This window comes from Toxorhynchites rutilus, chromosome 3, assembly GCF_029784135.1.
Source record: "Toxorhynchites rutilus septentrionalis strain SRP chromosome 3, ASM2978413v1, whole genome shotgun sequence".
Lineage (NCBI taxonomy): Eukaryota > Metazoa > Arthropoda > Insecta > Diptera > Culicidae > Toxorhynchites > Toxorhynchites rutilus.
In genome coordinates, this window is record NC_073746.1 from 326,057,970 (window position 1) to 326,081,469 (window position 23,500).

Below are 23,500 nucleotides of genomic sequence, written 5' to 3' on the forward strand. Positions count from 1 at the left end.
TCGCGTTCTTTTTCTCATTTATCCACACCCACGCACATTTGCTGGTGTAAATAAATGATAATAATGAAATATTCATACGCATCACATTTATTATATCCAATATCGTTATTTGCTGTTGTTATTTGTATACACCCACCGAGTCTCCGCAGGACACGGGGAATCTCAAATTGGAGTGAATGGGGTGAAATGACTTTCGGGCCTGTAGGTAAACTGTGGTATTGCTTGTACTTCAGCCAATGAAATGTAGACATCAATTCTGGTGTCCACCATTTGCCACAAAAACAGTCTGGATCCTATTTGAGATTAAGGTGTACACATTTTTCGGATGATCTGCAATGGAATTTTGTAGAATTCATCAACCAGAAATTTTTCGAAACATATCTTTCGAAACATATCTTTATCTTTATCTGAAAATAGAGCTAAACTCATGATTAAAGGGTGTGTCACATCAAATTGCATCACGGAAAAAACGCTGTAGAAATTTAATTTTTAGGAATTACATCTTCAGCTTTCGCTTATAATCAGATATATCACGTTGGCCATGCTAGATCACGTTGGCCATGCTTCACTGTCAATTTTTCGTAAATTTGGAAAAATGTCGTCGAACGAAAAAGAGCGTCGTGAATTAATCCTGTGCACTCATTTCGAGAATCCGGAGTTGTCACATCGGGACATCGGTAATATGCTGGGAATCGTCCAATCCACGGTCAGCAGAGTACTAAAACGATACTTCGAGAACCTAACCATCGACCGGAAGGTGAAGAACGGCAAAAATGGATGCTCCGTCAGTGAAAAAGATCACAAGCGTGTAGTTAAGCAGTTTAGACGTGATCCGAGAAGTTCGGTCCGGGATGTCGCCAATAAGCTGAATTTGTCAAGTTCATTCGTCCAGCGGACCAAGCAGCGGGAGGGCCTGCGTACATACAAGGTTCAGAAGGCTCCTAACCGCGACGAAAGGCAAAACATGGTGGGGAAGACGCGAGACCGGAAGCTGTACACCGAAATGCTGACGAAGCCGCATTGCCTGGTAATGGACGACGAAACCTACGTCAAAGCGGACTTTCGTCAGCTGCCGGGCCTGTTGTTCTTCTCCGTAGAGGACAAATTCAGCGTTCCGGAGGAGATTCGCAAGCAGAAACTATTCAAGTTTGCCAAAAAGTACATGGTGTGGCAAGCGATCTGCTCTTGCGGAAAGCGGAGCGCCCCATTCGTGATGACCGGCACGGTAAACGGGCAGGTTTACCTTAAGGAGTGTAGCGCTTACTACCACTATTGAAGCAGCACGAGGGCCCGACCATCTTCTGGCCGGATCTCGATTCGTGCCACTATTCAAAGGACGTGTTGGAGTGGTACGAAGCCAACGGGGTCACCTTCGTGCCAAAGGAAATGAACCCGCCCAACGAGCCGGAGCTTCGCCCAATAGAGAAATATTGGGCGATTATGAAGCAGGCCCTCCGGAAGAACCCAAAAGTTGTCAAATCGGAGGCGGACTTCAAGAGAAAATGGATTTCTGTTCAAAAAAAAACTACAACCTGATGTTGTACAGAACCTTATGGACGGGGTAAAGAGGAAGGTGCGAGCATACGGGCTTGGGCTCGAAGTATGAATAAAAAGAAAATGCCAAAAGTTGTTTAATAGTTTTTATTTTACTGTCTAAAATTTTCAAAAGGATCGGTCTACTGGGCGAATTTCTACAGCGTTTTTTCCGTGATGCAATTTGATGTGACACACCCTTTAGTCCGGAATTGGTACCAAGCGATTACCACCTTTTTCACGCATTGTAAAACCTCCTAAATGATAAGAAATTTGAACAAGGGATGATTGTGCAAAGGATTTTGCGTCCATGATGACAACACCTTCTATGAGATGAGTAATATGAAGCTATATTTAAAATTGGAACAAATAATACAATAAAAAGGTGCATATTTGACATCTTAAGTACGCAAGGTATGCAATAATAATGAATTTCTTTTTCTTTTCATTCATTTTCATTTCATTTTTGGGTTATTCAAAATTCAATGACAATTTTAATTATTTTGGATATATTTTTTCAGTATACATATCTAGACATATAAAAATGGATTTCTGTCTGTCTGTCTGATGCTTATGGACTCGGAAACTACTGAACCGATCGACATGAAAATTGGTATGTAGGGGGTTTCGGGGTCGGGGAAGGTTCTTATGATAGTTCCTGACCTCTCCCCCCTCTCTAAGGGGGCCATAAGCCATACAAATGAAACACAAATTTCTATATTACTCGAGAACTAATCAAGAAAGCGAAACCAAACTTGTCATGTAGAGGTTTTAGGGGGCGATAAACGTTTTTATGGTGGGTAGACACTAATCCCCTTTCTCTCAAGGGGGGCTGCCAAGAATTATTCAACCAAACGAAACCAAATTTGGCATGTGGAGGTTTTGGGGTGCAATAAATGTTTCTATAGTGGCTGGACACTCTTCCCCCTCTCTAAGGGAGGGCTGCCATACAAATGAAACCCAATTTTCTATATTACTCGAGAACTAATCAAGAAAACGAGACCAATCTTGGCATGTAGAAGTTTTAGGGGACGATAAACGTTTCTATGGTGAGTAGACACTCCACCCCGTCTCTTAGGGGAGACTGCCGTACAAATGATGGTAAAATTGCATGAAATGGGCTTCGAATTGCTCCCGCATCCACCGTATTCTCCAGATCTGGCCCCCAGCGACTATTTTCTGTTCGCGGACCTGAAGAGAATGCTCGCTGGCAAGAAATTTAAGCCCGATGATGAAGTGATTACCGAAGCTGAGGCCTATTTTGAGGAAAACCTGAAAGAGTACTATAAAAGTGGTATCAAAAAGTTGCAAGATCGCTTTAATCGCTGTATCGACCTCGAAGGCAATTGTGTTGAATCAAAAAATTAAATTTTGTCAAAAATAAAATTGTTTTACTGTGTTGCCTTATGAACTTTTCAGCCGAACTGTTGTTTATAAAACTATGCAGCCGTTCCATGCCAAACCGATATAGTGGTTAGTGGTAGTGATTTTCGTGAAAAATGGTAATTTTGTTCTTTATCGCAAAACATTAGACCCATGTTTTTTTTATTTTTTTATTAGGGTGATTTCCATTTTAGGATGGTCCGAAGAATCAACTTTTCCCCTTATTTATTTTTTCCAAAAATGACTCTTTTTTAAAATTCATAACTTTTGAACTAATGGACCGATTCTGATTATCGACGTATCAAATTAGAGCCAGTGAGCTAGTCTTTCTAGAAAAATGTTATACTTGTACAAAAATTGGATTTTGATTCTGTGGTTACTGATTGTAATCGTTTTGTACAGTTTACACAGTCTCGGGATCAAGGGCGTCATACTTTTTATATTTTTTTCTGAAAGCTGAGGATTGTTTACATAACATATCCAAACATTAGAGAGGTGCTTTTTTGGTTTGATGTCATGATTTTTCAAAGTTAACAGATGGTTCATCAATATTTTTTTCAGAAAATGCCTTTTTTAAAATTAATATCTTTTGAACTACTGGGCCGATTTAGATGAACGACACATCAAATTGAAATCAATGAATTGAATTTTTTGAAAAAAATATTACACTTTCCAAAAAATTGGATTCCCTATATTCATATTTTCTGTCCATGAGGCTATCGCAACCAAAACATCTAAACATTGAAAAATCACAACTCGAAAACAAAAAAAAAACTTACTAATTTTTGGGTATTTTATGTAAAAAAAACTATAAAAAATATAGTACCCTTGGTCCCGAAACCACACAAATTAGAAAAAAAAAACAAATACAATCAATAATTATGAAAACAAAATCCAATTTATATACAAGTCTAACATTTTTTAAAAATAATATATTGCCTTTAATTTGATATGTCGATAATTTGAATCGGTTTAGTGGTTCGATTGTTACGATTTTTTGAAAAAAGAAATTTTTGGAAAAAGGAGAAAAAATTGATATTTCGGACCACCTCAAAATAAAAATGGCCGCCCTAATGAAAAAAAATTAAAATAAAAAAAATACGGGTTTAATGTTGTCTGCGATATAGAACAAAATAACCACTTTTTTACGAAAATCGGAGAACCACTATATCGGTTTGACATGGAATGGCTGTTAAAAATGTGAATATAAATAAATGAACGAAATACAATGTTATTGCCAGATAATTGACTTTTTTTAAATCATCTCGTTCTTGTCTCGTTGTTTTCGTTTTCGGTCTTCTTTTTTTTAGGAAATCTGTACTGGTATTTGTATTCTTTTTATGAAACCTATTCGTAACAACACAATTATTACAATAGAACATATCTTTCTACGCATAGTTGTCCCATGTTCCGAAATCAGCAACTAACAAAAACGCATTCAAAGTTTTCAAGCATATTTGTCTACCAGAAGCTTTAAGCATTTTTTATAAGCAGAAAACTATTGTTTAATGAAATGTGGAAAGATCCCCTCATTTGAGTCAATCAATCTTGGTTGCGGGCTCAGAAATCCATGGAGGGACAGTTATGCCTAGAATATCAACAATTGAACTTGATGTTTTTTTTTTTTTTTTTTCCAAAATATATTTTTTATTAAGGCACATGTGGCGTTAGCCTGACGGGGCCGGGAGTCCAATATTTTGACAATTTTTGTCTTACAACTATGTTAGTAATATGTAACCGATTACTCGCGGTTGGCTCGAGGTTAGTATTACAAGTGTTCTCATAATTGATATGTTGCAGTCTTCGATGCTCTATACGTGTGCCCGACACGGGCTACTTCCTATTGGGATGCAGCTGACCATTAATCAGCAACGCTCCCTAGTCTGTACCCCATATCTAGCGTGGTGCGTCTTTCTCGACTCGAGGAATCCAGGATAGAATGGTCACTAGCCGGCGCAATCATCAGTTCGTGTAGAGTTGTCATGAGCGGTACAACCTTTGGCTCTTGTTGAATGATCAGTGGACTGCACAACCTTTGGCCCGTGCATCTGTAAAGAGTGTGTGTATGTATTGCCGCGACTAAGTAAAAGTTTATCGATCGGGTAGGAGGGTTATGAAACGGGGACACAACGAAGGAAACATCATTAAACGTTGACATCGGCGTTTCTGAGGAACAGGTATAGATGAAGCAGAAGATCAGGATCCCGGCTACCTAAGATATCCCGGACGGGGATATCCGATTGTCTGCCTTTTGCTCTCAGTGCTCTAGAGAGCTGAGAGCGAGCAGCATGGAACCGGATACACGACCAGACAACATGCTCGATGTCGTGGTAGCCATCGCCACAATCACAAAGATTGTTTGCTGCGAGCCCAATGCGATAGAGATGCGCGTTTAGGTTGTAGTGATTGGACATAAGCCGAGATATCACGCGAATGAAATCACGACCTACATTCAATCCCTTGAACCATGCACTCGTCGAGACCTTAGGGATAATCGTGTGTAACCAACGACCGAACTCATCACCACTCCACATGCGCTGCCAACATACGAGCGTATACTGACGAGAAATGTGGAAAAATTCATTATAGGCAATTTGCCTTTCAAAAAGTGTGCCTTCTGAAGCGCCCACCTTAGCTAGCGAGTCCGCTTTCTCATTCCCCGGAATCGAGCAATGAGAGGGAACCCATGCTAAGGTAATCTTGAATAATTTTTCGACCAAAACACTCAATAGATGTCTTATTCTTGTTAGGAAATAAGATGAGCGTTTATCAACTTTCATTGAGCGGATTGCCTCTATTGAGCTGAGACTGTCTGAAAAAATAAAATAATGGTCGATGGGCAGTGTTTCAATGATCCCTAGAGCATAGTATATCGCACCCATTTCTGCGACATACACGGAACAAGGATATTTGAGTTTGAAAGAGGCACTGGAATTTTCATTGAAGATGCCGAAGCCAGTGGACCCGTTTATGTATGAACCGTCAGTAAAGAACATTTTATCAGATCCAACTTTCCCATATTTTTCCGAAAATATCGACGGAATAACATTGGAGCGCAGGTGATCTGGTATTCCATGGATTTTTTGTCGCATGGACAGATCAAAAATGACAGAGGAATTGCAAAAGTATGGGAAGCAAACTTGGTTGGAGAAATTGCAATCATTGAGATTTATGAATATGAGTCATGAAGAATATTGATTTTTATATATAAAAGAAGGATTTTCCCACGTACGTGTAAAATATCATCTCGGGAGAACGGCTGATCAGATCTTCTTCTTCTTCAATGGCACTAACGTTCCTAGAGGAACTTCGCCGTCTCAACGTAGTATTACTTGCGTCATTTTTATTAGTACTTAGTTAAGATTTCTATGCCAAATAACACGCCTTGAATGCATTCTGAGTGGCAAGCTCTAGAATACGCGTGATCACAGTGCAAGTCGGAGGAAATTTCTTTGACGAAAAATTCCCCCGACCACAACGGGAATCGAACCCGAACACCCGGCATGTTAGTTATGACGCTAACCACTCGGCCACGGGTGCACGATCAGATCTGCGTCATCCGTATATTTTGCGAGTTTATCTTCACCCAAATTACAATGATAGATTACTTTTGAGACCCCTCTCCCCTCTCTAAGGGAGGCGCCATATAAATGAAACTCAAATTTCTGCATTACTCGAGAATTAATCAAGCAAATGAAACCAAATTAGGCATATGGAGGTTTTAGGGTACAATAAATGTTTCTACGGTGGTTAGACACTCCACCCCCTCTCTAAGGGGGGGCTTCCATACAAATGAAACATAAATTTCTACATTTCTCGAGAATTATTCAAGCAAAATAAAAACAAAACAAAAATTTCGCATGTGAAGGTTTTAGGGTGCAATCAATGTTTCTATGGTGGTTAGATATTTCTACCCCCTCTCTTAGGGGGGGTTGAATTATTCTCAATCAAGCAAATGAAACCAAATTAGACAATATTTCTATTGTAGTTAGACAATGAAAAGGGGGGGGGGGGTGCACTGCCATACAAATGAAACACAAATTTCTTCATTACTCGAGAATTCATCAGCCAAATGAAGCCAAATTAGGCATGTGGAGGTTTTAGGGTGCAATAAATGTTTCTATGGTGTATATCTGCATGACTCGAAAACTAATCAAGAAAATACCAAATTTGGCATGCGAAGGTTTTAGGGGCCACAAAACGTTTCTATGGCGAATAGACACTCCTCCCGTCTCTCTGAGGGGGGAGGGGGCCTGCCATACAAATGAAGCATACATTTCCGCATAATTCAAGAACTCATCAAGCAAACGGAACTAAATTTAGCATGTGGAGGTTTTATGGGGAAAACATTTCTATGGTGGTTCGGCACTCCTGCCCCCTATCTTAGGGTGGGCTGTCATACAAATGAAAAGCAAATTTCTGTATAACTCGAAAACTAATCAAGCAAATGGAGCCAAATTTGGCATGTGAAGATTTTAGGGGACACGAAACGTTTCTATGGTGAATGGACACTCCTCCCCCCCCTCTCTAAGGTGTGAAGAGGGGAGGGGTCTATCTTTATTCTATCACATTTTCTGTATCAAACATTCATTCCATGTAACGGAGAAACATGTTATTTGCATGTGGTTGAAAAATCTTGAACGAGAATTGTGTCTGAAAATAATCTGATTTTATATTGATGAATTTTGGTAGAAGTACAAGGATTTTTTTTAGTAAAAGGGGGTCGATTAGAAGATCAAGAACAGTTCTGCGATTGGGCTCATGAACTTGCGCTTAGTAAAAAAACGTGAATGTTCGAAACAATTGATAACAAAAACAAATTTTGGGCGAGACGAAGTTTGCCGGGTCAGCTAGTATCTCAATAAATCTTCGCATGATAATCTAATTAATGAACGATCACTGTATGGGTGACACTTTCCTCGTAGCTTTGATGAAATCTCGCATGAAGTTTGAGTGATGCTTGAAATCTTGCATCTGATTATTTTAACACCTTTCTAATTTGTTAGATAGAACGAATCATTGCACGCAATTTTGTGTTACATACAACATTCATGGTAGCGAAGTTGGAAGAAAGAATGCATAACACATGATTTACCTTCGCACCCGCTCGCAAAAAATATCTCTTTTATTTGTAAAATTGTTCACTTGTTTTATAATTTCCACTGTTGATGTCTCAGGCGAAAAAAAATGTGGATAAATTTGCCGTCTAATGGTAAATATTATAACATATATCGTAAGAACGATTCTGCGTAATATGCATTTGAAAACTCCTCATAAACGTTACATTTTTCGTAGAGTGACCCCCCTTTATAGAAATCAAAGACGTAGTCCTACGTCAAAATATAATGATATAAGAAAGTAATGACTCGAAAGTCGGATAGCTGCCAACGAAGAAAAAGGGCACATAAAATTACTATGAAACCTTATACGTTTCATAAGGTAGCAAGTAAGTTGCTTGCAGTTTTTTTTTGTCTGAATTCAAAATAACGCAATTCCTATGATGAGTGAAACTAATGGGGTAGACATTTTAAAAAACAAAATACCCCCAAATAGCTTGAAAATGTAGATCAATAAATTATTAATAGAAACTATTATCATTTCGTCATTCAAATCGATCTGGAAAGTCAAAACAAATCGTTTGTTCCATAGTTTTGAATCACAGGGTATTGATCAAAGGCGCCGAATCGCTGTAACGAGCACACACACAAATAGAATACACTGGAAAAAAAATTGCATAAAAAAATCGTTATTTCGAGCAAATCGTGTAAAAAAACACGCAAAAAAAATCGCGTATAAAAGAATCCAGTGTACTCTCATAAACAGTGTGTTAATGAGATTATGCATTTATTGCATTGCATTTATGCATTTGAGCCGACCATTATAAGAAAAAGAAACGGTCGCTATACAAGCAGAAAAACGACAAAGTGAACAACGTCAGATCGGTTTCGCAAAACCGGTGGAAACCATTCTGAATATGACTTGTCCCGATCGATGAAATATGGCCTGGCAAAGCCTCGCTTGCTTCCCCATTCGGTTCTTATTCAAATGCAACAAAATTATCAATTTTTCGATCGGATTCTCAAACATTGCATTAAGATTCTTCTAGAAATTTGGAAAAAAATGTTGCTAACGATGTGTAATACTCTCAGTGGCATAATTGAATGTTTTGAATGGAACATTTGATTTCAAGAAGACCAAAATTGTACTTAATTGAAGTTTGAAAAAATAGCTTCCAACGTATTGATATCCAAATTATAAAAGGATGGTAATTCTTTTGAAAAAAGTGTTTAATAAATTCAAAAATTCGAAATTAAAAAAAAAAATTCAATGATCAACGATTTACTGAAAAATTGTAAAATAAAATCGATAATTTTGGTTTGGTGTGGGTCTGAAGTGGAAACTGGAATGGGGATAGCTCATTCAGAATTGTCGTAAACTATCTTATCATAAGATGGTTATATCGAGTATTTGTGAATGTGGCAGATCTCTATCATGTTCTAAGTAGACACTTTTAGACATAGGGTTCGATTCCCAATCTGTCAAGGATCTTCCCGGGTTGGAAATTTTCTTGACATGCCTTAAAAAAACTTTGGGTCTGAAGTTGGGATTATCATTATGATAATGTCGATAAGGATAGGACCATTGTTTTTCTTTTAAAGTTTTTGCCTATTTATGATGTTCGATTAATAGAAATTCATGCCTGCAACAGAGTCAGTTCGCTGTTTTGTTTTATAATACTGATATCTTAATTTGGTTAAATATAAATATTATCTATTAGATAAATCGGCCAGTTCAAACCTTTGTAGGGGTATGAGGTGGGTCATCATCATCATTTATTTAATCTACGAATAGTTTTCTTCTTAATAAATACTAATTAAAAGAAAATAAAAGGCTTCAGTAAGTTAAGTTCACTGTAGTTCGCCATGGACAAAAACAGGTGGTAGTCACTTGGTGCAAGGTCCGGACTATACGGCGGATGCAAAAGAACCTCCAATCCGAGCTCCCGGAGCTTCTGGCGCGTCACCAAAGAAGTGTGTGGCCTGGCGTTGTCCTGTTGGAAGACAATGCGGCCTCTGTTTATCAAAGATGGCCTCTTCTTCATGAGTGCTACCTTCAAGCGGTCCAGTTGTTGGCAGTACAGGTCCGAATTGAGCGTTTAGCCATAGGGAAGCAGCTCATAATAGATTATTCCTTGACAATCCCACCAAACACACAGCAGAACCTGGCCTGGCCGTTTATGAGGGCTTGGCCGCCGTCTGAGCCGCTTCAGCGGACTTTGACCACGACCGTTTGCGCTTCACGTTGTCGTAAGTGACCCACTTTTCATCGCCAGTCACCACCCGCTTCAGAAACGGGTCGATTTTGTTGCGATTCAGCAGCGATTCACATGCGTCGATACGGTCAAAGATGTTTTTTTGCGTCAACGTGTGTGGCACCCATACATCGAGCTTCTTTGTGAATCCAAGCTTCTTCAAATGGTTAATAACGGTTTGATGACTTATCCCCAGCTCTTGCCCGATGCTACGGCTGTTACTATGCCGGTCTTTCTCGGCTAATTCAGCGATTTTGTCGCAATTTTCGACGACAGGCCTTCCGGAGCGTGGCGCATCTTCGACGACCTCTACACCAGAACGAAAACATTGAAACCATCGTTGTGCGGTGGAAATGGAAACTGTATCGGGTCCATAAACTGCACAAATTTTATTGGCAGCTTGAGATTCATTTTTGCCTTTGTCATAGTAGTACTGTAAAATATGTCGGATTTTCTCTTTATTTTGCTCCATATTTGCGACACTATAACTCACGAACGACTTAACCAAACAAAACACTGTCAAGGACTGTATTATAGCGCGCAAAATACCTTTCCAACAAGCTATAGTATGACTCGATACAATGAATACAACTAGAACTACGCGCTTACGACACCTCGCGGAAATACCGCAGGACTTTTTTGACAGCCTAATATTATTCACCAATTCATAGCAATTATTTTGTATTCACCTGATATTTATTTTTGAAAAACATCACTTGAAATTGTATGCATTTATTTTTGCTTTTGTTCTAAAGAAATGTATAGTGAAAGGGATTAAACCATGTGTACATATTTAGTATTTATTCATATGGAAGCGTGAATCGATCGAAGCGAAATCTATAATTCCCATAAATCATCTACCACCACACAAATTCCTATCTACTACAAACCGTAGAACAAAAATGGAAAAACGTTATATTTATTTACGGTCGTTATTAAGGAAAAAGATGACGATAAACATCTCAGTGGGATTCATCATCTTGTCATACCCACACCCACACAAACATCCGGAACAGATGGGAATAATCTTTCACTTGGCAGAGCCATTGCGTCCCAAACCCGTGACTAAATCTCAATCATGCCTCTTTTCCTCTTACAGCCTAGCTCCTACAACCCTCCTTGACGCATGTCGCACGCAAATACACTTTTGCCTTGTATCTCGTTTGGGGCATCGCTTGGCATTACTACATAACGCATCCAAAACCCTGATCCGCTCAGCATATTTAATATTCTCTTTCTGTTTTTCTCCTGCGCAGATCCACCGGAGTGCAAATCAGAAGCACAGATCATACGTGCCGCAGATAAGCAAACAGTTAACATCACCTGCGATATCGACGCTAATCCGATGGTAATTTATTTATTCGCATTTAATGTTTGTAAATTGTTCGACCATTAATACTAGACCTCTTCCTACGCACACCCGATTCTGCTCTTCCGGTGGCAATTGAAGTAACTCAACGGAAAGCATGCTCAGCGGCTCAGTTTTCCCTTGTGAACGAATGTCGGATCCGAGCTGCACCACCGGCTGGCGCTGGCAGAGTCCGGCAATCCGGTCCCCCGGAGAGCATCCGCACCATCACAATGTTCTGGTGGGATCTCAAGCCTAGTGGGAATGGTGCGCTGCAAGTTGGAATGCCACCGGTAGCCCCAGCGGGGTCGAGTGGTTCGCTAGCGTTCGGAACGATCACCTGCCGGCCACCACAAACACGTACGACCAGAGTGGCCACGGGGTGCTATCACGGTCCCGGTGGCAGGTTAGTTCATTTGTTTTATTCAGAGGGTGCGAATCGTTTCACCAAAGCAGCAGCAGCAGTGAGACTGGATCACGCTACGCAGCGTTCGAAATTATTTAATCCTACTTTTATTGCAACGAGGATTGCTATCCGTTGTGGTTTTATTCCGCTCGGGGTGTTTAACATCAATGTGGTTCTGTTTCCATGCGTTATTTCTGATTCGATTGCATTAACTCAAGCATGAATTAGAGTAACAGAGTCGTAGTGTGTGTATCATTCGGATAATGCGTGTATGTTCTGTAATCTAGCGATAAATATTAAATCTATTTTGTATAGGATGGAACGATAGATTGAATCCGCTTAGTATCAGTCGATAAGTAATATAGATTGATAATTACGTGTTATATGTAAAGTGCGGAAGGTGTATAATTTTCCCCATAGTTTGATTTCAATTACCAGTCTTTTCACAAAGTCACAATCACTCCAAACATCCATTATTGATCAATATTGTCACTATTAGAGCAGTAAGAAGACCTTCTCTGGTGGGAGTTAAATTAACCATAAGCTATTCTCCCTCTCTAAGGAACGATGCTGTTTTTTTTCAACCACTGTCGCTATTCCCTCAGGGACTAAGTCTGCAAATGCAAACCCTTCCGTTGGTAACGATTGCGAGAATGGACCTACAAGCGAGCGGACCATGTTCGCTGCGATTTGACAAGGGGAATGGATGGGACGGTGGAAACACAAACGGTACCCCGAAGGATTGCGGTACAACATGAACGACGGAAAAAATCCTTCCATGAAGTAACCAAATTAATAAAACCCATGTCGGTGTTGGACCAGCCCAAACCAGTGGAGTTTTTTTTTGTAAAATTTTGTTTTCAACTGGCTAAACGACCATTTTACAGCAATAATTCATTTTCAGGGCTGGGTGAGTTTCTCGGAAAATCATAAATACGCTTCACTTGATGTTTTGGATAACGATGTCTGCAATTCCACAACACGAATACGTATGTGAACACATTTTTTATTTTAGCAGATCTCGTGAACAAAGTAAATTTAGTAATGAAAATTATTTTCCTCACTTAAAACTTTGGAACCGAGTATATTCGGTGCTTGTGAGTAATGTTGAGTCTTTAATCAATGACATATTTGAAATTTAATGTGTATAACAATTTACTACAAATTTGTTATTACAGCGATTCCATGCCAAACCGATATAGTGGTTCTCAGATTGGTAATGAAGTGCTAATTTTGTTCTTTATCGCAAAATATTTGACCCGTATTTTTTTATTTTTTACTAGGGTGCCCATTTTCATTTTAGGGTAGTTCGAAAATCAATTTTTTCCACTTTTTCCCAAAAATGACTATTATTATTCAAAAACTCATAAATTTTGAAGCACTGAACCGATTTAGATGATAGACATATTAAGTTGAAGCTAATCTTTCATTCTTGCAAAAAAAAATGGATTTCAATTTCGTAATTATTGATTGTAGTTGTTTTTTATTCTTTTCATGGCTTTGGACTAGAGGGCGCCACATTTAAAAAAAAATCCTTGAAAGCTGACGATTTTTTACATAACATACCGTTCTGAATCATATTTCGGACACTTTGTTTTAATATCTTGAAATGCTTAATGCACTGATTCCATAACTATAAAATTAATATCACAATTGCTTCTTTAGAGTAACCCCTTGATTTCACTATCATTTCATATGAAAACTACATTTGAATTTTAACATAATCGGCAAAAATCTGACAACACTACTCATTATCGTTTGTATTTGACGTTTGCTTAGCGTGAGAACGTAGAATTTACCCGTTCATAAATATTTAAATTTGTCCCGTGTTTCGTCAGTTAACAGTTTACTGTGATTGCTTGGTAAGTGTTTCGCAGTTGACTATAAAATATAATCAAGTACCGTTCTGAATCATATTTCGGACACTTTGTAATAATATCTTGAAATGCTTAATGCCCTGATGATATAACTATGAAATTAATATCACAATTGATTCTTTAGATTATCCCCATGGTTTCACTATCATTTTATATTAGATTTACTTTTGAATTATAACATAAAGGGTGTGTCACATCAAATTGCATCACGGAAAAAACGCTGTAGAAATTTAATTTTTAGGAATTATATCTTCAGCTTTCGCTTATAATCAGATAAGAGTGTATAGATCACGTTGGCCATGCTTCACTGTCAATTTTTCGTAAATTTGGAAAAATGTCGTCGAACGAAAAAGAGCGTCGTGAATTAATCCTGCGCACTCATTTCGAGAATCCGGAGTTGTCACATCGGGACATCGGTAAGATGCTGGGAATCGGCCAATCCACGGTCAGCAGAGTACTAAAACGATACTTCGAGAACCTAATCATCGACCGGAAGGTGGAGAACGGCAAAAATGGATGCTCCGTCAGTGAAAAAGATCACAAGCGCGTAGTTAAGCAGCTAAGACGTGATCCGAGAAGTTCGGTCCGGGATGTCGCCAATAAGCTGAATTTGTCAAGTTCATTCGTCCAGCGGACCAAGCAGCGGGAGGGCCTGCGTACATACAAGGTTCAGAAGGCTCCTAACCGCGACGAAAGGCAAAACATGGTGGGGAAGACGCGAGCCCGGAAGTTGTACACCGAAATGCTGACGAAGCCGCATTGCCTGGTAATGGACGACGAAACCTACGTCAAAGCGGACTTTCGTCAGCTGCCGGGCCTGTTGTTCTTCTCCGCAGAGGACAAATTCAGCGTTCCGGAGGAGATTCACAAGCAGAAACTATCCAAGTTTGCCAAAAAGTACATGGTGTGGCAAGCGATCTGCTCTTGCGGAAAGCGGAGCGCCCCCTTCGTGATGACCGGCACGGTAAACGGGCAGGTTTACCTTAAAGAGTGCCTACAGAAGCGCTTACTACCACTATTGAAGCAGCACGAAGGCCCGACCATCTCCTGGCCGGATCTCGCTTCGTGCCACTATTCAAAGGACGTGTTGGAGTGGTACGAAGCCAACGGGGTCACCTTCGTGTCAAAGGAAATGAACCCGCCCAACGCGCCGGAGCTTCGCCCAATAGAGAAATATTGGGCGATTATGAAGCAGGCCCTCCGGAAGAACCCAAAAGTTGTCAAATCGGAGGCGGACTTCAAGAGAAAATGGATTTCTGTTCAAAAAAAAACTACAACCTGACATTGTACAGAACCTTATGGACGGGGTAAAGAGGAAGGTGCGAGCATACGGGGTTGGGCTCGAAGTATGAATAAAAAGAAAATGCTAAAAGTTGTTTAATAATTTTTATTTTACTGTCTAAAATTTTCAAAAGGATCGGTCTGGGCGAATTTCTACAGCGTTTTTTCCGTGATGCAATTTGATGTGACACACCCTTTAGTAGGCAAATTATTGTTTGTTTTTGACGTGCGCTTAGCGTGAACAGGTAGAATATAACCGTTTGTTAATGGTTAAATTTCTCTCGTAATTCATCACTGATCATCGTTATCAGTTAACTGTTATTGCTTGGTAAGTGTTTCACAGTTGATCATTAAACATAATGAAGTATATTGTAATTTTTCTTCAAAAAATTATAAAATAAAATGTCCGAAATTTGAATCGAATTTTTTTCCTACGTTTCATATTTCGTACAGTTAAAATTGGTGATACTACAATGTGCGTTTTCAGGTTTATTATGGATGCGAAGCGTAAATATAATAACGACAAAGTTGAAGACGCTTTGGATGCCATTCGAGCAGGATCATCTATCCGTACTGCTGCAACCCAAAATATAAAATCCTCAGGAAATCCTTAGAATCAGTGTGGGCCAACATGCAAAGCGGATGTGGGCGGATGGATGCGGATGAATGAGAGCGCATTTAAGATATATAAATATACACTAGTAATATTGTAACTAATAACAATAAACATCATGGAATCAAAACAGGCTCTTCTGTGGATAAGAGGAGACCCCGGCCAGGATGGTCGAAAAATCGAATTTTCTTTTTGACGTAGGACTACGTCTTTCATTTCTATACCGGGGTGTAAAACCAACGTTTCGAGAACGAAAGCGTTACGCTGGAGACCGAGATTTTGAGCGTTAATAGCTCTTAAACAACTGAACGAAATGGTATGATAAACACTTCATTTCAAAGATAAAATGTCTACGCGTCATATACTTGTTACTTTTTCATCCAAAAACTTGTTTCAATAGTCTTAAAATTGCTTTCAAAACAGGCTATTGAAATCAAAAATCGGTATATAAGCGAGCGCCGCTCGTAAACCCACTCAGTTATGATTGAACAGAGATTGGAGCATGTTGTCGCTGTTGTTGTGAAGCTAATTTCGTTTATCATGAATGCGCTGATGAACGGTGTCACCAAGAGCCTGTGTGTGCACCTAAGGCCAAAAGGGAATCCATCAGGAGGAGAGTGATGCCACGGTTCCGCTTGAAACATCGGAGCAGCCGCCACACACACACACACACACACATACACGCGCGGAATTCTCGTTGCTATCATCGTTGCTGAAAAATAATCTGCCAGTTCCCCTGGGAATTGAAAAATACATTCAAGCGAAATAGTTTATTTTAATGTTTTCTATCCATATAACACTGCAACCAAATACATTTGGTTTTGTTATTTTTCAATCAATCGCAATTAACAGGAAAGCTTCTGAATATTTTTTTCCCCATCAGTGGAAATTTTCGTATCCTATATTGGATGCATAACATGAAAAACGGAAAATGTTTCACATCGCGAAAATCAAGTCATTTTCGAGCGATTATTTGCTTACTACTCATATAATGCTTCGACCAAATACATTTCGTTTTGGATTTTTTCAATCAAGTGCGATCAACGTAAGACCACGTCTTTCGGCAATTTATTAGAGGTGCAATGAATCTTTAGGAATTCCCGCTCTACGCGCACTGGCAAACAATGTTTACTCAACAATTTCTCAAACTAGAAATGGGTGTTGTGAGAGAGGATTAGCGAACGCGAAAACGACAAACGGGAGAAACATACGTTTGGAGGTTGAAGGAAATTGGCAGAAAACTTCTCGAGCTCGTTAGTCTTTCGCAGACAGCTCGTTAGTCATTCGGTGGTAAGGCACACGAAGTCAGCTCGGATAAGCGCATCAGCCGCAGAAAGCGTGAAGAAGCCACATCGCTATCGACCGGGAACTTCGCATGAAATTCGTCGCTATCAGAAGTCGACCGAATTGCTGATCCGCAAGCTACCTTTGCAGCATTTGGTTCGTGGAATTGCTCAGGACTTCAAAACCGACTTGCGCTTCCAAAGTTCCGCGGTTATGACGCTGCAGGAGGCTTATTAGAAGATACCAATTTGTGTGCTATCCATGCAAAACGCGTCACATCATGCCCAAGGACATTCAGCTGGCCCATCGAATCCAAGGAGAGGGTGCTATATTAGCTTAGCATATAATCATCGGCCCTTTTCAGGGCTCCAAATTTGATGGATTAGAGTTTAGAAAAGTTTTTTGCAGGCCAAACTGAAACGAGAATTTTCGTTTGGATGCCATACAGCATCGAGAAAATTCCGGAAAGATCTAATCGTTGCTGAAAAATAATCTGCCAGTTCCCTGGGAATTGAAGAATACATCCATGCGAAAGAGTTTATTTTAATGTTTTCTAATTATATGGCGAACACAGCGACCAAATACATTTGATTTCGTAATTTTTCAATCAAGTGTAATTAGCTGGAAAGCTTCTGAAGATTATTCTTTCCCATCAGTAGGATATTTTCGTATCCAATATTGGATGCATAACATGAAAAACGGAAAACGGTATCGCGAAAATTATATAATTTTCAATCGATTATTGCTCAGTCGCCGAAATTTTCATACTCAGAGAGTTCATTCTCCTCTAGTTTGCCTTCCAAATTGCCATCGTAAACCACACCTTCTCTCGATTCAATCACGCACGAAAAGCATACTGAAATGATATTCTGGTGGTGAAACCGATTCATTTTTCGTGAGGCGTCGTGCACAAATTACGTAACGCGATAAGGGGGTAGATGTTGCGTTACTTTCTGTTTATTAGAGATAGGAAATTGCGTTACGAAAGGGGGGAGGGGAGAGGTGGTTCAAAATTCGGATTTTTAGCGTTACGTAATTTGTACACGACGCCTGAGGACATCGACAAGACAACATCGTTACTGAACGAGCTGAACGGCGAGGGATCGAGGGATTCATTACCTGGCCTGACCTGACCTGAAATGTAATCAGTTTGTTTTAACTGTGAGGGAGCGCAGAAAAGCCGATGCTGATACTCTCGTGACCAAGAGAGTATCAGCATCGAAATACGGTTCCTCGGGAAGACATAGAAGCAGCCGCCACACACACACATACACGCACGCAACTCTTTTCGTTTGCTGGTTATCGAGAGGAAACCTGGAAAGAAATGATCGTTGCTGAAAAATAATCTGCCAGTTCCCCTTGGAATTGAAAATTACATTCAAGCGAGTTTATTTTAATGTTTTCTATCCATATAATACTGCGACCACATACATTTGGTTTTGTGATTTGTCAATCAAGTGCAGTTAGCAGGAAAGCTTCTGAAGATTATTCTTCAGAACAAGGTTTTTTGTATCCAATATTGGATGCATAAAACCTTGAGTCTCCAACGTAACACTCTCGTTTTTGAAGTCACCCAAATATTTATTTATTCATTCATTCAGGATGGATTTAGATTCAACTTCAAACAAATGATCTCTAAATCAACGATAGTCCTACGTCACCCTTGCGGTTATACCATAGATATAACCCAATTCCTGTTTTTTGAATTTTTTAGTAAGCTCATGTCCCAGAAATTTCATCCTGAAACGATTTTTCGATATTCGATTTCGTTGGGATGTTACAGCCAAAAGTATGAGATCACCGTAAGGGATATAGTATTGTATTGTTATACGTATTTTTAAACGCGTTTTTCTCGAAACCATGTTTTTTCTGCTGGTATCGATATCTCAGGAGCTAATCGACCGATTTACCCATTTTGGAATTTTTTCTAATTTTAAAAAACCCGTGTGTAACGCTTTAGGTGTTGTCCTAAGTTTCAAAATATTCTTTGGAATTCGTTCTGCGACACGCCATTGCTTCAGAACCGATACCACCATCAGGGTACCGATTTTCAGACAACATCTACGCTTCCAGCTGCCAACAGCGTAATAATCATTATTCGTTCACTCAAAAAATGGAAAATACATCTTCAAATATACCTTTAACAATAACCAAAATACCCAAACACTTAATTTTTCTCATGTTTGATCATTTTATTGCATTAGTAATTGTACAGAAATATAAGTTGAGCCTGAAACCACAAGAAACCGTTATGCAAACAGAGTGTCCGAAATTTGAATTCACTCTGTCAGAAATTCGATTTTTTTTAAAAATAGTGTCCGAAATTTGATTCTTATCCACTTCAATTGAAAAACATTTTTATTCGATAATTGTTGATGTTTTTAAACAAATAGGCACCAAAGTAGAAAGCTTAAAAGCTTATTGAACTAATTTAGTAAAAATATCCACCAAATAGTACTTGTGCATAAAGTTTAGATCTGTTTTCTGCATCAAATGCCTAAGCGTCCGAAATATGATTCAGAACGGTAATTTGTAAATTTTGTCCAAAAAATTACAAAATAAAGTGTCCGAAATTTGAATTTAATCTGTCCGAAATTTGATCTAGTGTCCGAAGTTTGATTCTTATTCGCTTCATTTGAAAAGCATTTTATTCGATGAATTTTTTATGTTTTCAATCAAATAGGTACCAAAGTAGAAAGCTTAAAGCATATTGAACTAATTTATTAAAAATGTCATCCAAATAATACCTGTCCATAAAGTTTAGATCTGTTTTCTGCATCATATGCCTTAAGCGTCCGAAATATGATTCAGAACGGTATCTCAATATCAGAGATGCTTTATTTTCGTTTTTGAGATATGATTCTTCAAAGTTAACCGGTGGTCTGAAAAATCATTTTTCCCCTAATAAAACAAATAAAAAAGTTGTAATAGATTTTCATTATTTTTTTTTTGTATTATTTCAATAACACAATTCTTTATATTTTTTCGGTCGTTCTAGCAGAGCGAAACGGTGGTTACTACAAAAAATGATGACATGGCTTGAGAAGAGGCCTCAATCATTGTAGTCGTCCCATGAACTACTTCAGCTGGTGTTGATCGTGGATCATTATCACATTGGAATTGTCACAGATAGATCAACGAGCACGCATCGAAAGTTATACCAAATAACATTAACAACATTTCGAACTGTGCAAATTGCGTACTTTTTCTAACTACTAATTCATGCCAATAGTTACCGGTCTTCATTGCGGAGAGTCAGAAAACTCATTTCTTTTCCATACAATTGCTATCGCAATCCTAATAAACAAATTACATCATGAATGGTTTTCGCAAACTCAATTGACTGATTCTGATTGAGTTAATTATAATTCACATGTTTGATAGAAATCTGAATATAATGAATATAATTTAAACAAAATAAACACGTCGTTGTCGATTATCAATATCACATTCCCTTGGTACTGGGGGACGGAAAGGTTTTATAGGTGTTTCTTATTGCAAGCAGAGCTTGTATGGATGGAGAGAGGCCAGGACTCCGACCGCGAATCGACCTCCATCACTACTGATTGTGGCGTGGACGTAGTTATTCATTATAACAACACAATGATGGTCAATTGAGATCCTAAGTTTCGAACTCACTATCGATCTTCTAGTAGCGAACGCGCAACTAATGTGGCTACGAAGACCCCCATTGGGTCTATTGCCGTGACCAATAAAACAAAACAAAACAATAATGTAGAACTCTAACGGGTGGCAACTGAAATTTTGGAATTTTTTTTTGTCAAAAATGTCAAAAAAAGAATCAGATCTTCTATTTATTGAAATTAAAGCTACATTTTCCATTGGTGTCTTATGGTCTTCTTCATTGTGAAGGTGAAGGTCACACCGTCGATACGGGTGAGAATAGGTCGTGGGTGTGAGATTGGGTCAAAAAACGGAGAAAGTAACCATTAATAATATCTTGACAAACATTATACTGTTGCAATTTCACATTTGATATTCGTACGAAGTTCATCAATCGTCGGTGGCTTGTTGGCATAGACCACAAAAACTTGACGCAGACCCACAGTAAATAGTCTAATGGGGTCAAATCACACGACCGAGGCGGCCAATTGGCAAGGCCATTTCGTGAGATAACACGCTCACCAAACTTGGTTTTCAATAAATCGATTGTCAAATTCGCTGTGTGGCTTGTGGCGCCGACCTGTTGAAACCACATATTGTCCAAGTCTATATCATCTAATTCGGGCCAAAAATATTCGGTTATCATTGAGCGGTAGCGATTCTCATTCACAGTAACGTGCCCGTCTTGATCATCACGAAAGAAGTATGGCCCAATGACGCCGCCGGACCATAAACCGCACCAAACAGTATTCTTTTCGGGATGCAATGGTGACTCATGAAGTGCGCGTGGATTGCTGCCTGACCAATAACGCATATTTTGCTTATTGACGAAGCCATTCAGCCAGAAATGAGCCTCATCGCTGATGATGATTTTTCGATCAAAATCCGGATAATTTTCAAGTTGTTACTCAGCCCAATCCACGAACATACGATGCTTCTGGTGGTCAAGCGGCTTCAGTTCCAGCGTCAATTTAATCTTGTAAGGATGTAGGCTAAGATCTTTTCGCAAAATTCCCCACAACGACATTAAGAGATGCCCAACGCTTGAGAACGTCGTGTGAGAGACTGATTTGGGTCTTCCTTAATTGAGGCGCTAGCGGCAGTAATATATTCGACACAACGGGCACTTCTTTATCTCACTGACACGGGAACATTTTGCACTGTGCCTGTGGATTCAAATTTTCCCCTTAGACACTCAATTGTTGATCTGGCAGGACGATTATGGCAACCATTAATTGGAAGTAGCGCTCTAAAGTTAAGGCCATTGACTCCGAATTTCGGTAGTAAATTTTAATAATCTCGAATCGTTTTCTGGATCGTGTATCTTTCCATTATGAAATGGCAAACCTTACTGTAGAGAAATGTCAAGAGAGCGGGAAAAAATATGGCGTCGTTCGCTGTCTCTATCGGTCTACTTTTGTAGCATTTCTATTGAAATACTAGTGTTACTAGTCAAGCCCTTTCATTTGGTATCCATATTGATGGGGTTTTGGTAAACCCATATTGATGAGGTTTTGAGAAAATATTTGAACCGTCATTTTGTAGCGGCCGCCATCTTGGATTTTCAAGATTATGAAATACACAGTTTTATAATGACTACAGAGGTGTGTTCCAAATTTCGGATCAATCGGTCAACAGAAAGGGGGTCAAATTTCCATTAATGTGGGTAAACGCTACAGACAAACAAACATGTTACAAAAGAACAAACATATTACAGTGCATTAGCATTAGCATTAGCATTGAACAAGTTGCACAATATCGTAGGTGGTACGAATTCAGAATTGTTCAGTTAAAAGCTAGCCTCCATCCGTTGCTGATGATTAGTAATATCTCTTAGATGAAGGTGTGCTTTCTCCAACAGTTAAGAATTGTCCTGGCCACGTCCTTGCAACTGCTAAGGAAAGGGAAGGAATGTTAGTTCGATATTTACTTAAGAGAGATGCAGAGAACTCTACGACCTCTCATAAATATCTCGGGAATTTAGGATATGTGTTAGTGGAGAAGATAAGCCATAGGATACACTCAGCCGGTGTTACTGGCGCAATTAGTTGTTACTAATAATTTAATGGTAATCATATTACTATTCCTATGGCTAATACTATCACTATTACTATTCTTATTCCTATTGGCAATGACTATTACTATTACTATGGCTAATACTATAACTATTACTATTCTTATTCCTATTATTACTACAATGACTATTACTATTACTATTACTACGATTATAAGATATTAAATCGTAGAATGTAAAAAACACGCTCCGGCATCCCGATAGTCGTCCTAATAAGTAGCTAGAAGGAAATAATTGGGTTATAACATTTTGATTTGATTTATATTGTTAAAACTGTAAAGCCCGTGGAAGTAAGAGTGATTTTGGTTTCTCTTCTGCCAAATGCACAAACTCTCTATTTCTTCAGCTTTATCGCTTGCACAATTTTATGATCAACCTATAAAATATCACGAATGCGCTGCGACCGTTCGATAGTTCCAATAGTTGTCCAAGTGTTTTATCGTATATTGAATAATGATCCAATTGTTCCATTCTTCCCCCGTTGGCCAAAATTTCAATACCTGTATATCTTTATAATCAAAAGCTGAGCATGGCATTCAACAGATAAGGGAGGTTTACATAAAAAAGGAGAATTTGCAAGATAATATTATTCACTAAAAAGAAGACATTGTACCTTTCACCATTTCGAAATGTAATCGAATGTGTTGTAGTGCGCCAATGGAGCTTTGGATGTTTATGCGTGTACAAAATCACTTCATCATCGGACAAGCAATGAGTGGTGCTATCATAATGATTACATCTTCCGTTTTCTCCGGGAATCTGGTT

At 39.0% G+C, this 23,500-nt stretch overlaps 1 protein-coding gene across 7 annotated transcripts in view; it reads left to right on the forward strand.

Annotated features, from left to right (window-relative positions):
• The window catches only part of LOC129780406 (uncharacterized), a 171,965-nt gene extending 151,379 nt beyond the window's left edge, over positions 1-20,586 (forward strand). Inside the window, exons 4-5 of one of the 7 annotated variants that reach the window (XM_055788663.1) lie at positions 11,485-11,576; positions 12,545-20,586. In XM_055788663.1, the coding sequence (XP_055644638.1) occupies positions 14,194-15,141 (948 nt within the window). In that variant the 5' untranslated portion in view covers positions 11,485-11,576; positions 12,545-14,193 and the 3' untranslated portion in view covers positions 15,142-20,586. Of the gene's footprint in view, positions 1-11,484 lie in introns of all 7 variants that reach the window. The other 6 variants (XM_055788658.1, XM_055788661.1, XM_055788662.1 and 3 more) reach the window with 6 other exon arrangements.
• Positions 20,587-23,500: the final 2,914 nt, after the last annotated feature.